Source organism: Myiozetetes cayanensis, unplaced genomic scaffold, assembly GCF_022539395.1.
Source record: "Myiozetetes cayanensis isolate MyiCay16 unplaced genomic scaffold, myiCay2020 scf13, whole genome shotgun sequence".
Taxonomy (NCBI): domain Eukaryota; kingdom Metazoa; phylum Chordata; class Aves; order Passeriformes; family Tyrannidae; genus Myiozetetes; species Myiozetetes cayanensis.
Window position 1 is genome coordinate 7,756,118 of NW_026086937.1, and position 14,763 is coordinate 7,770,880.

A 14,763-nucleotide genomic window follows, 5' to 3' on the forward strand; every position below is an offset into this window, starting at 1 on the left:
GCTTCATCTCAACAGAGACAGTGCTGGGCATGTCTCAGGAGATGAGGAGGGTCCAGTGGCAGTGGCAGATCTTTGCAGGGAAAGGCTTCCTCTCACACTGATCACTTACAGTCCCAGAGGAAGGGCTGAGCTCAAGTCAGATCAAGAGAAGGACAAGAATGGAAAGAGGCTTCTGTTAAGTAGCTGAATTTGGTCATCCCTTGGCAGGACCATCGGAAACATAAATAGATTGAAGCAGACCTTGCTGATACTGTTCCTTAGAGAGCAATAGCATGCAGCTACACCAAGAAATAATTACGTATTTGATAATTCCTAGCAGTAGCAAACTGCAAATCTTTTGGCCTAGGAGGGAGGAACTAACAGCTGGGGTGTCAATATGACGTGAACTTGTGTCAGGTAATCTGGTAATAGCCTAAAAAATAATCACATGGTTTCACCCCTGTAACATTACTGGCTAAGATTAAGGTGTGCTTTAACATACAACTCACCAAATGCATTTGAAAGGCATGCTCAGCCCTCACTGTAGGGGAGGTTTCCTGTTCCTAAATTAGATGGCAGTGACGGTTTTGATCTCCCTTTCATCCTAAGCTGGTCTCTCTGAGGAGCAGTATTGATCCATGTAAGTATTTATGAGTAGTTCAGTGCTGTCAGAGCAGCATATGCATTACTGGGTAGCAATCTGTGGTTAGATCTTGGAGGTGAAGATAATCCTGAATGCTCTAAACAGCGGGGTCAAGTAATTTTCATTATGTGCTTTGTTTATACTGTCAAGATATTAATTTAACAGCAGTTAACACGGATGAAAGTTCAGCTGAGGAAGTGGACTCAATCCCCTGGACTAGCTGAGCTGTTGTTCCCTGTGCTCACAGTAATCACGGGGCCTGGAGGAACTCTGAGCCATCTTCAGTGACCCGACAGACCTTGTCCTCAGCCAGAGTCCCGAAAGGCCGCTCACAAAGGCTGCTTTGGCAGTCAGCTGCCTTCACTAAGTACTCCTTTTGGCAGGGTTTGAATATTCACACTGGGAGTCTGGATGAGGAACAGCACAGTAGCTACTGCAGTGGCTGTATCACCATCACACTGCAGTGATAAATAAACAGTGTCGAATAATATTCACGTGCCAGCATCCAAAAGGCCGTCACATGTGTCAGCCTGAGGTTAGCTGATGCCCTCAGAGATTTTAACCACTCCAGTTCTGGAAAGGACAGAGGGACTGATGGTGAAAGGAAGTTTCTAGCAATGGAGAAAGCTTCTAGTTGGGAACCATAAAGCCTTTAAAATGTAGAAGGTAAATACTAGAACAAAACAAAACTGTGGGCTTTGATTGGTTGTGTTTAGGAAGTCATACTCTGTAGGCTGGATTCATGAGTGCTGAACATCTGGGATTTGCTTTATTGAGACTGGAGTTTCATTTCTGTGCTAGTCTTCACACTGACACTTTTATTTTTTAACAGCATGATTTTTTTGCCTTTTGAATGTCAGTGGTAGACTGAACCTAACCTATATCTGACTCAGAGAAAATGATTTAAGACAAAAAACTCATTTAACTCAGAGTTTCTCAGCCAAAATCCTGGAGTGAGTAAGCAACAGGAACTCGGAGGAAACTGGAATAAAACATGAATTCTTTACACTGCTGAAATTTGGGCCTTAAAAACTAAATATAGGATTGAAAAAGATTTTGAACTGCGTTAGAAGTTGGGCTATTTTTATTTAGTTTTAAGAAAGGAGAAAACAGAACATTTTAAATAAAATTCCAGGTTTGCACAATTAGATCCCAGATTAAAATTGGCCATGAATATCCTGGGAAGATCCTCTGCTGGGAAGACAGAGAATTCAGAATGTGGTCCTTTCCCTGGGAAAGATAAAGGCAGAGTTTTCTAATGTATTATTTAACGCTTCTTATGCAGTGCATTAAGCAGTCACCGAGAGGAAAGCTTTTAAAAACCAACAGCCTCTCTGATAGCATTAAATCTTACCTTAGATTTTTTTTTTTTGTTAAGTCAATAGTAGGAAAATAAACGAATTAATACATTTCAGTCTTGCCCGGTTTATAGACGCCAATCAAGTTACAATGCTGGACATGGCCAGCAGAAAGAGGGGAGTAGATTTACCTGAGTGAGGTCTTAATTTAATCAGCTGGCCCCGGAGAGCTGAAGTCAGCAGGCTGGGATGATATAAGAGGCAGCAGAGAAATAGCGCCTTTACTGCAGTTGCAAAGGAGAATGACAGTGATGGAAAGGACTCCAGGCAGTGTCAGAACACACCTATTTCCATGATTTATTCTTAATTTACTTTAATGACAGTGTGAAGGTTGTCCATTTTTCTTTAAATGTCCCCAGAATACTGATATTTTCTAAACATTTGCAGCATGCTTGTTCTCCCCCTCCTTTCTGTTAGCTCCGCCGCAGGTTGGAATCGAAGAGCAGCTACATTCGCCTTTGGCTGTAAGGAATTCGGAGTGCGGTGTCAGAGCACCCTTTGCCCACTGCATCCCTTGCCAGCCAGTGTCCCTTCCCTGCAGTCCCTCTTGAGTGAGGTCTAAGAATCACACATTCCTCTGGGATTAATGTTGATATTATGATAAGATGGAGGAATCCGTTGCATTTCTTTTGCAGTTTATTCTGGCAGAAGAACAATGTGTGCTTTCCCAATACAATAGCTCATTTTTATTATCAAGTGAATTTATTGATGGTTGTTCAGAACTAGTGACATGCAGACAATGATCTCAGATTGCATTTACATTTCTGGAGTACTTTCCATCTTTCCAGTTTCTGCCAGGAACTTGCTTCTGTGATGCAGAGTTTTTATTTTAAGATTGGACTTTTTTTTCATCTGCATTCCACTCTATCCATTTTGCTTTCTTGTGTATGTGCACTGCATTCATTAGTATCAGAAATCCTTTAAGCTTGGACCTGAACATTTATTGTTAATTATAAATTCTTGCAGGTAGGCATTTGTTTTTTGCAAAGCATTCAGGTGTGTTTTTACAGACTGAGTGTAAAATCGTCATCCCTTCAGATGATATAGTGGTTTATTTTCATTCTCCACAGTGGCAGTGAGAGGGTTCAAGGGCAATATGATCTCAGTAATACTTGCAAATAGCTTGGGACTGTTTAGATAACTGGAGACTCTTCTCAATTGGTCACTTTAAAAAAAAAAATTGATGTTTTTACAATAAGGAATTCCTACTTTCTTCTGAATCTAGTCCTTTATATAAAAACGGATGGAATTAACCCAAAATGCATCTGGAAAGGAACTTAAAAAAAGGAAGGAGGGTGACTCTTTACATGGAAAGATTAATTTAGATCCTAGGAAGTTCTTTACTCAGAAGGTGCTGAGGCACCGTAACACGTTGCCCATCCCTGGAAGTACTTAAGGCAAGGTTGGATGGGGCTCAGAGCAACCTGGTCTAGCAGTTGGGACCCTGCCCATGGCAGGGGTTTGGAAATAGGAGATCTTTAAGGTCCCTTCCAACCCAAACCATTCTATGATGCCATTAAGTCATTATGCCTTCCAGTCTCCTGCCGCCTCTCACCAGCTTGGCGGTTGCCTCACTGCACTATGTTATTAAACCACTCCACTGTAACACTGTGTTCTAAAGCTTGAGACAGTTCCCACCCCAGGTGAAACCGAAGTTACTTATGTGAGAGAAGATGAGGTTCTGAGAGCAGCCACTGCAATGCAGAATAGCTGACGTTCTGCTCAGGGGTGTCTGTGAGTAGCCAAGTAGAGCCGGGCAGTCAGAGAAGACTTGTTGAGCAAAGCAGTGAGTGCTGAGGACAGAGGAGCCACACTGGGTCCAAATGCAACATTAGTGCAAGTGCCCCATCGCTCTCTGCATGTATTTCAGTTGTTCAGAGTGAGTATACAACATGTTCCAGCAACAGACAGAACTTAAAGCCGCTGTTAAAAAGATGTGTGATTAATCTTACATTTACTTTCATGTTTTCAGATATACTCAAGGACAAGAAAACCCATCCAGAGAACAGAAATGAACCAAAACCAACTGTGAAAAAGATGGACACCACAACCACCAGAAGCACTGTCAAGTCATCCTCCAAACACAGTGTAACTGGAAGTGGGAGCAGCCCAGCCCTGAGCCCCTCCCTTGTTGTTTTAGCAGCAGTTCTGTGGCATTGTCTGCTGTAGCTGTGCTGCCTTGCAGCCACTGTGCTACTGCTTCTGTTCACTGTCATTTATACCTGCAGCCTTACCCAACAGCAAACAAAACTAAATGGCTCTCTAGTTTATGTGGTATGTTAGAATAAATATGAAATGCTATGCTGGAGTTGGCAGATACCAAGTGTCATCACTTAGAATATCTGGAGATAGCCTTTGGCAAAGCCCACCCAAGATACAGAGGGGATGATAAGGGTCTGAGTAGCTTAAGTTACAGGGTAGAAATAATGGAAAAGACGGAAGTTGTGTATGGGTGTGTTACTGTTTTTATCGATTTCATTTGCTAGAATCTGACTGGCTGGTTTTGTTTGTTTAATTTTTCTGATAAGTTATATGAATGGTCAGTCTTTAAATTTAAGCCAATCCATACTTTATATTTTAAGTGAACAGCTAACAAGCTGGGTCTGCAGTCCATAGAATGTTAAGGGGTTGGAATGGACCTTAAAGGTCATCTGGTCCTACCCCTGCTGTGAGCAGGAACATCTCCCACTAGAGCGGGTGAAGTACTCTCTCCACCAGCTTGATGAAATTCCTGAGTGGTCAAGAGTTTCAAAGCATGTTTGAAACTTCTTTCCACTCTTACTGTTTAGATTGTAGGAAGCAACATAAAAGCATATGGTGTGTCTAATATATCAGTATAGTTGCCTTAATTATGGAAAAAATAGAACCACTTTGTTTACTGAGGGATATAGATAGGGAGTTTCCCTGCCCCACAAAATGTCATTAACGAGTGCTTAAGCATATGCTCCAGACTTATTGGATGAATGTCCAGCAAAGGGAAATATAAATAAACTTAATGATGTTTTATCCACTTGAATGCAGCTCTGTACAGAGAAAAAAGATAATTCAGTTCAAACTTACTTTGCCCATATGATGTTACATACCAACTGAAGTTTTCCTTACAGGTCCCAGAGATATAAATTATTGGGAACTCCTATTAGACTCTAACTAGATTTTGTGCATTATGGGTCTCTGAAATCAACTGTTTCATAAACTGTGTATTATTTAATTACATTTAATGTTTAAAATTTTGTATCACGTTAGGTGTAAATGTAAAACATTCTGAAACCTAGAACATTCTCTGTTTTGCCTCATCTTGATTGCTACCCTAGAAAATGTCAAATGTGCATTATATTACAAGGCTTTTTTTTTTTTAATCAATACATTGATGTGTTTAAAGTTTTTGGATGAAAAAGTACTATAATAACTTCTAATGGGTTAAGAGTTAATATGTGTTTTCCAACAACTGTTTACAGTGCCATTGAATATATGTATACAAACACAGCTGTTGAATACAGTGATTAATATGATAAATACATGAAACATTAGAATTGTTACTTTTACTACATTTCATAACTATTACAACAGTTTAATGACCATTTTCATGTTGTAGACTATTATTATGTACAGTTTTGTAAGATTTGATGTAAAACACCTGCCTTTTTTTTTTTTTTTAAAACATCTCTTTGGTACTTGGAGTTCCACAGTCACTGACATTACTCAAAAGAAGAACCCTGTATCTTACTAACCAGCTTCAGGCTTTTTATTGACAACTTTGATGATAAAAGCCTGACTTAAAGAAGGTGCCATGTGCCAGTGCTGCTGCTGGATGTCATTGCAGAGTGGCAAGAATTCAGAATAAGTGTACAGTAAGTGAACAAAGGCTCACTACACTTTGTTTTCAAACAGTATTAGTGAACAGGTTATGTTTGCAAAGGTGGGGCTTGAGTCTCATTTGTAATTTGGGCAAATTTGTAATTTGCAGACACAAAGATGTGATCAGAACCATGAACACACAGCTGCAAAGGCAGTGTCTCTGAAGTGGCAGCAGCTAAGTTCTCTAAAAGATAATTGAATTTTAATGTTGAAACAAGGAGATAAAATGGAAAAGGTACTTACATTAACTTGAAGTGGTTTGTATTTTAATTCTGATTTTTCAACATGGTAAGGATGTTACTATCTCTAATCAGGGCTTCCCAGTCAGATCAGTGAAAATCAGTTTTTCCAAAAGTACTGAAATGGCTGTCCTGTGTTTTCCAGGGTTTGTGAGCTGCACCAGTCCGTGGAATCATAATTAAAAATGGGTTTTTAATGTTTTCAGGACCCTTTGGAAAAGTGCTGTTGTACCTGAGGAGATGTGCAAGTTGTGTCATTTGTACAGTGACAGGACTCTGTAATGCCTTGTAGTCCTAAAGAGTGTGCTGTGATGGCTTTTGTGGGACAGAGATGAACTTCAGGTGCTGACACTGCCTGCTGCTGGGGTAACACCAACCACTGTGCTTCACAGGAGCAATTCATGTCTGGTGCTCATGAGCCTGACTCCTAATTTAGTGTTCTCACACTTGAGATGCTCAGTCACCATTCAGGCACGTGCAGCCACTTTTGCACACTGTCAGGATTCCTGTGGGTAGAGCTTTCAGGGCTGGGCTCTGATCCTGCCACATTTCAGCTTAGAGTTTTCAGTTTTTCTCACCTGTAGAGAGGGAACTTGAATATCCAGACTTCAGTGTTTTTCTGAGATGTGTTCTGTGAAGGATTTTGAGTGGTGATCCCACTCGTGTTCAGCTGCAGCAGAGGGAGCTGCAGGAGGCATGGATGGAATAACTCACCCAGGGTTTATTTGTTGCTGCTAAATGTCATAATCTTGCTAACCCGAAACCTCTGAAAAATCATTTGAATTTGGAGGTTGGCTGGCAAATATTTGTATGATGTAGCAGTCACCTCTCCAAGCTAAACAAGACAGCCCTTTTAAAGTTTCTGTAACAAAACAGAACAAGTTCAAACCTTGGGATGAGACAGAATCAACTCATTTCATTGGATTCAACCAATATTTTAATAGACGCAAATTGTTGCAGAATGAGGAAAGAGAACTCCACATCAATCAGTACATTTTACACTAATACACTTTTACACTCTAAGAAGAGTACTGGTCAAACCAGCATGAAATATGTTTATAATGTGTATCAAAAATGGTGCCGTTTTTAAGGGCAGTGCAGTGTATTTCTACTAATGGTTTATGATTTCTTTTTTCCTCAGGATCAGTTGCATTTATATATTTAAAAACAAATGTTTTCCATCAAACAAGACATCTATACCAGCAAAGGCAAACCCAACTGTCTGTCAGATAAAGGACATATTTCTTTTCAGATGAATAAGATACCTGTTTTACAGTATCTTATTTCATTATCCAGGACACTGTAATTATGAAGCAGTTACAAAGGTCTAAATTCAAAATACTTTTCAACTTGTCTGTGTAATCCCAGTGTAAAAGAAAGTACCAGTTTAAGAGCATTGCTGTAGTTTTGTCTAACAGTTACAAGTTGTATTTAGCCACTGCTTTTCGATTGTTTATTGTTTTGCTATTGTTTTCTTTTAATATTTTGCTGTGCCCTCATTTGTGAATGCCAGCATTGGAAGATAACTGCTGTCATACATTTGTGAGTAAAATCAATCTGCAATTTTCTGTTGATAGTGATGGAGGCTTCTTACCAGATCAGACCAAACTGCTGTAGTGTCCAGTTCTTAGTGTTTCACTGCTCCTGGGACTCTGTGTTACCCCAGGTTCCTGTGAGAGGTTCAGGAGGTCCATGTGTCACTATTCCCCTTCCTGGCTGTAGAGGTGTGAGGGAAGAGTGAACGTGGGTGCTCAGATGTGGGTGGCTCCAAGGGCCAGTGTGTGACCATGTCCAGCTGCCTTCTCAGAGGCCCTGAGAAAGGGGTTCTCAGCTGATTTCAAGTGGCTTTTACATCTCTCCAAATCAGCTGATGGAGGCTGACCAGGCAAAGGGCAGCACAGAATGTAGAGACTGCACTTTCAGGCATCTTCAAACAGTCACCTGCTTGGAATTGGACTGGTTTTTGCAATTTAGATGCTTTACACAGTCCGGCCTCTCATTTTCAACCTCGCAGTTCTTTCTGGCTTGCACATTGCCAGTGCTGTGCCCTGTCTTCTGACACATCAGGTACTTTGTCATTGCAGGAGGAACTGTGATTCTGATCTCGCAGTGATGAACCTTTTGAGGTACGAATGTCTGTCAGAGCTTGATAAGGGCACTGCAAGTAATGCTGTCCAGCTGCGTTGACTTCAGAGGCTCTGTGTATGGGAATCTGCCTGGGAGATTTACATCGCTCTGATCTCAGATCTGTATTTAATGTATCCTTATTTCCTTTTGATACCAAGACTGCAATGTGTATCATAACTTTAAATTTGACTTTCTAATCCTGTATGAGTCTTCTCAATATTGTCCTGATGGATGTTGTGCACAGACTTGATTTTAATGTTAGTTGAACATTTTTGCCCAGCTTTGCTGAGCTGTTCTTATTCAGTGTTGCATACTATTAGTTTTAAGCAAGGTGAGTTCAAGTGAGAGGGGCTGAAACACACACTGAAGTCAGATACTGAGTAGGACAAAAATCCAGAAAGTTTCTGTGTTCCTGAACTGGACTCTTCACATTAAACAAAGTTTGAGGTTTAAGCTGAAATTAGAGTTGAAATTTCCTGACTCATGTGGTGTCAGTAGGATTTCAGCCTCTTACTGAAAATCAATAAGTAGTTGATCCTTATTTTTTTTTTTCAAGTGGGAATTAATTGACAGATATGTTTTCCCCATGTCTCTGGACATGGGTAGATTCAGCTCTGTAGAAATAGGACACATTCTCTATCTTGCCCATTGAGCATCACAGCACCGTAAGTGCTTGGTGTTACAACTGGCATTTATTTTCATTTTATAGCATTTCACTGCTCTCAGTGCTTCTTGCAATGACACATGGCATGTGTGTTAATGAAAACTGAAACATCTTACAGTCAGTGTCATTATTACTCAGACACGTGCCAGTCAAAAAGAACACAAGGTCTTCTTCCCATTTCCTCAGACGTCTAGAATTATGTCCAATACTGAATTATCTTCTTGTTTCCACTGTCACTCTCTAAATAACTACAATTGAATTATATTAAATATTAAGCCACCAAAAAATAAATACTGGCCAAGAGACTGTAATAAATAGAGAATAAACTCAGAAAAGGATCCTGGATTTAAAAATTGATAATTGTTATTATCAACACTACAGTCATTTCCCCCCATGGAAATCAAGTAATACCCCTTTGAGAGAAGGGCACATCAAAGAGAGGCCACTGATGCTTTCATGACGTGCATGAAGTACTTCATTAAATAGCCACTAACAACCACATTGGTCTTTTTTTTTTCTGGGCAGAAAATATAAATACTACCTTGCCAAATTATGCTGTTTGCACTTAATCATTTCAATTAATCTTTAGTAAATTACCCAGTACTTTGTAATTATATTTGCAGTTAATTTAGTGCCATCTTAAAAATAATTCGTTGCATAATATAAGCAATTAACATTTATTCAGGGTTTTTTTCTGTTGCAGGGGGACATATAAATTATTCTCAGTGGCCTTTCTGTACACCTAATTAGCACCTGTTTGAATTATTCTACAGGCTGTGGACATTTCATCTGAAAAATAAATGCATTGCTAGTTTTGTGAACTCCTTGCAAATACACAGTTGTAAAAATTCCTTTTCAGGGGAATGCCAGAGCGTGTTTTCAGACATCATCTGGGTTTATGAGCCAAGCTAGGCTTTTAGGCTATTGCACCCAGAATAGTTACTGACATTTTTAATGCAGTTGAAATGGAAGTAGTCTGATACCTCTTTTCCATAATTAAGTACAATATCCCAGATTTGTAGCCTGTTTTATTCAGTAATGAGAAAGGAAAGCAATGAGGCTTCAAGAATATAGATGTTAGTGTAACTTTCACATTTCTATATATGCATATACAGTTTTACTAATCAGAGGTTATCAAAAGCATTGCTGTGCTGCAGTGTTGAGGATGCTGTGTTAAACTTGTGGAAATTAAACCAGATTGCTTCCATTTGTAAATCTCTGTAAGTAAATCTGTGAGCTCCTAGGTAAATGGTAATTTTCTATTTAAATGCACAGAATATTGAGGGAGATGATATGATCTTTCTAAAAAGGGGATCTGAAAAAAACTCTCAATAATGCTAATATAAAATATTTACAACCTTCACAAACACTGAATTGGGAAATCAAAACAGGAGACTTTTCTGAGGGTATGAAATGTTGCAGCAGGCCCTCAGCTCCTGTGAATCAGTGCAGCTCCTTTGTTTTCAGCCCAGCGAGGAACATTTATCACAACCTATTATCTAGCCCAAGAATGAGAATTTCTGCCCATCTTTTTGCAGGTGCACAAAATCAAGTATATCTGCAGCGATTACAAAATTTTCATAACAGCTTTACGTTGCCCCAGCCCCTGATCAGATGGTGTTGGCACACCCGAAAAGCAAACCTGTAACACATGGGATGCCCTAAATCTTCTGGCATTTTCCCTTTCCCGGGGCACAGCAGGGCCCTTATCCAGAAGCAGCTGGTTCCACACCTTGTAGCAGGGACTGCAAGGAGATGTTCATTCTGTGATGATCTCCTGGGGTAGAAATCCTTTCTTAGAGGAGGTTTGCTGATACAGATCAGGCCTTGAGGCAGATCAAGTTTGATTTTTCTGTTTCAAGATAAAATACAGTAATCCAGGTCTTAAACTGGCCTCAGAAACTAACAGAGGCTCAGTGGAAATGACTGATTGTGGCTGTGATGTTTTCAGAGGAACTTACAGAGCAGAGAAGCCAAGCAGCTGTGTCCTGCTCCAGCTGAGCCTGTGTATCTTGGGGTTCATTTTCAAGTAAAATTACTGGTGAGTTTCCAGATGAGCAAAAGGACAATTTGTGAGTTACTGTAGCCTGATATTCTACAGAGAAGAAATGACATTTGCTCCTAAGCAGACACAAACAGTAATTTATATTATGCTAAGTATCCAACGTGGAAGGAAACCAGAGAGGGATATTGGGCCTCACAAAGACACAGGTGCCCCTCAGAGGGGTTGGTTTTGGTGCCTGTGTCAGAGTTTTGCCTGCTTGTCATGAAAGAGCATGTCTGCTCTTTTTGGGGACTTGAGAAAAGCTACGGTTTGTAGTTCACAGATGACAAATCGTTTCTAGGCAAGAGTTGTGGACAAGTGCCCAAAGCAGTAAAGAAAGTAGGAAGACAATGGGTGGGGGTCACACTGAAAAATGAGAAGGTGCATTTAATTCACATATTTGAGCTCTTGCATTAGGTGTGAACAACAGGGTTGAAAACCTACTCCCAAAACACTGCAATTGCATATGGGATCAGCCTAATGGAGCAACAACTACAGAAAGTGTTTATTGGATCCCTCTAATATGGAGCCATATTAGAAAATAAAAATGGAAGGTAGTATACTAAACCTTGCATAAAACAACCTCTTACTGTACTTTGGCATCAGAACAAATACAGTATGAATGTTTACAGTGCACTGGGATAGAAATTCTAGTAAAATATCTGCTTTGCCATTTAGCTTTTAAAATAACTAGTTTATGGCCTCATAGTCTGTTTTAGTTCATTTTATTTTACAGGAAATAATAGGCCACTCCATTTGTATCTTACATTAGTTGCATCTTGGGTATTTTAAGTTGCAAAATAGATTGGTTTTGCCCTAAGCTGTATTCAGGTTCTAACACATATTTCTATTTCCCAAGCAAGTGCTTTATTTGCAGTATATCTGCTTATATTTTTATTGAATAAATTTGTCAATTTTCTTTAGTTTGTTTTCAGCATTGGATACGATAAAGGCGATTTAAAAAAAAAACAAACAACAGTCTGAAAACAATGTCTTAGAAGAACAAGGCTACACTGAAAAGCTAAACAGCCTGTTTTGTAAAAGACAGTGAACTGTGATGGGGAATAAAAACGAGTAATCCACAACAGGAAATTGATTGTTGTCATCTGTTAGATATTTTCTTTTTTTTCTGAATGTTTTCCATCATCTGTGATGTAAGTTACAAAGCTTATAAAATCTTAATCTGTTCAGATGATGCTTTGAATAAAGGGTGTAGACTTTGAGAACTGCAGAGGAACTCATAATATTTTTTGGTCATAGTCTGTCAAAAAAAAAAAAAAAAGGTCTGTTTCTTCAGCACGTAACTACTTTCTTGCTCTCCTTTTCTTTCTTGGAATAAGCACAGTGAGATGTAAAGATGCCTATCTGTTCCCCTAGGAGCTCTTAATGTCACTGAAAAGATGCAGTACTTGTAGCAGTGTCCTGGGTAAAGGCCAGCACACCGCCCTCAGCAGGTAGGAGTTTTTCATCAGACTTCCATTCCTACATAAACAATCAGATTCAAGTTCTCCATTGACTGAGGTCTTGCAATAACTGTGCCGTGTTAAAAGCCTTTCCCTTGATTTTGATGAGGAGCACGTTACTCCTCTGTCTCCTCACAGGCCAGTGTACTAGAAAAAGCAAACTCCCTGCTGTTAGCTTAGTGTTCTCATCACTTGCTAATTAGAACTTCGTGGTTTTTCTTCTTTTGAGGGGGAAAAAACAAAATCTGCTATTGTTTTGGCAGATGCTGATTATTGTAGTTGTGCCTGTATCTAAAGTGACTCAGGAGAGACCTTTGCTCTTACAAGCATTTCTTGAAGCTAATTTTCGTGAGCTTCTCTTCACTGCTCTGTCAAAACAGCTGTTTTTTTCCTGCTTAGAAGTTGGTGACAAATACATTTACTAGTTTATCTCTTTTATTTCTTGTTTTGGTAGCATTTAGGAGCAGCTCTTACAGTATTCCTGAATGGGTTGAATGAAAATTATAGGACAGACCACTGAACCACAATAGTATCATGAACAAATTGTTCCTTTATTGTGTTTACATGACTCTGTACCTGCTGTCTACCTACCTTCTTTTTTTCTGAACTCATTTTGTTTTCTGTTGGCATGATGGTTTGAGTGTTGCCTCCTAAAACCATCATGATTCCAAAACTTGCTTTGATTTTTTTCAAAATGCTTCCTATTTGAGATCTGGGAATTGCATACAGCTCATTTCACCATCTTTGGAGAGTACTTTTTGCTAATATATTCGTTTTTGACCCACCTCCAAAGATAATAGCCAACAGCTCTTCTCTGTCACTGCTAAAGTAATGCTTGTTCTCTGAAGTGCTGCCTCATAAAAGCCTTTTAAGTTTAAGGATTTCACATTCATCCTCTAATTAAGCAGGTGTCTAAATCTGCGAAGCTGCTTCATTCTGAAATCCAACCTGCCTCCACTTCAAAGGATGTTGTTTCTTCTCCCAAAGATGTTTTAAAATTGCTTCTTTGACACTTTGGATTTGTAGGGTTATTTAAAGGCTTTGCCTCTCACCTGATCCAGTATGTATTTTCCAAAAATACCCAGAATACATCAGATCTGATGAGATACCCCAAGGACCTTCTTTAACAGCTGGACTTCGTATCTTTGACTGAAGATCTTCAATTGTATTGAGTAACCAGCCCTTCTGCATCCTAATGACACGAGTGTTTGCAACTGTATAGGATCCATTTGATGGTACTCCCATCAGAAATCTAAATCTTTCCCATTTGGTTTTTGGTGGTGGTGGTGTTTGGTTGGTTTTGGTTATAAGCAGTTTGGCTCTGAAACACATCTAGAATTCGTCATACCCAAACCCTGAGTAAAAACAAGTGGATTTAGCCTGGCTTCTCCCAGGGATTCCAATATGGTGCAGCTCCAAATACAACTGACTTACCAGAATGATGTCTTGCCTTATGATACTGAGAGAGGCACTGTGACTTAAGTGTGGGAAGTCTTCCTACACTTCAGCTTTACATCTGAAAATAAACTGTCTTTTTTTGGTAAGAACGCCTGTGAAGTCATTATTGACTCCAGAACCCAACATAAACTATATGCATCCTAAAAGAGCAAACTGAAAATACTCCTGCTTGTATAAAAAAAACAGGTTTTATTTGCATTTATTAAGGCCAAGGAGGCTCAGAGTTAACTTTAGAAGAAACAAGGAATTCCAAAAGCAACAGAAACCCATGTCCTACACCTACAGGATTATGTCCTACAACCACAAATTACTACTCTCCCATCTTGCATGTTTTCAAGAAAACAACATATGGATGGAATTTGACAGAGCAAGCAGGAGGAGATTACACCAGATGTGTGAGCCCTATTCACTCACAGTGGTTACTCAGTATTTACTCCAAGATTTTGGCTCTCTTACCCTATTGCACAAACTGTTATTGTGCTGGCCCTCTGAGCAGACTTTTCTGGCTGCAAAATCAGTATTCATTACTGAGTAACTTGGTCTGCAGAACTAGAAAGTATCCTAGTCCTACTGGTTCTAAAATGTGGATTTTCTCAGATCCTTCAGGAATTAGAAACTGCTAAGAGTGGAAGTGGTTCTTCTTTGCCCTGGAAGGCATCCATGGTACACACACACCCCTGGTATGCACTGCTCTGTTTCTCTGATGAGGTCACCACTTAGCACTTGTCTTTCCTTTCTCAGTCCCACCTTAAATTGGATGTAAAATTCTTGAGACACATGTAGTGCATCAATTTCCTTCGGGCATTTCTTTAATTTAAGGAAAGGTGCAGAGACTCCAATTAACCTCAGATGAAGAGACCTATAGTTCATTGTCTGTCTGGGAAAATGAACCTCAGGGAACAGTACTCTTTACATTGCAGGTGTGTGTCAGAA

The 14,763-nt window shown here is 39.6% G+C and overlaps 1 protein-coding gene across 2 annotated transcripts in view; it reads left to right on the top strand.

Annotated features, from left to right (window-relative positions):
* Positions 1 to 13,919, top strand: part of LOC126636261 (glypican-5-like) — a 340,020-nt gene extending 326,101 nt beyond the window's left edge. For both annotated transcript variants that reach the window (XM_050308265.1, XM_050308264.1), the window contains one exon: positions 3,953 to 13,919. In XM_050308265.1, coding sequence (XP_050164222.1) covers positions 3,953 to 4,149 — 197 coding nt within the window. In that variant the 3' untranslated portion in view covers positions 4,150 to 13,919. The remainder of the gene's footprint in view (positions 1 to 3,952) is intronic.
* Positions 13,920 to 14,763: the final 844 nt, after the last annotated feature.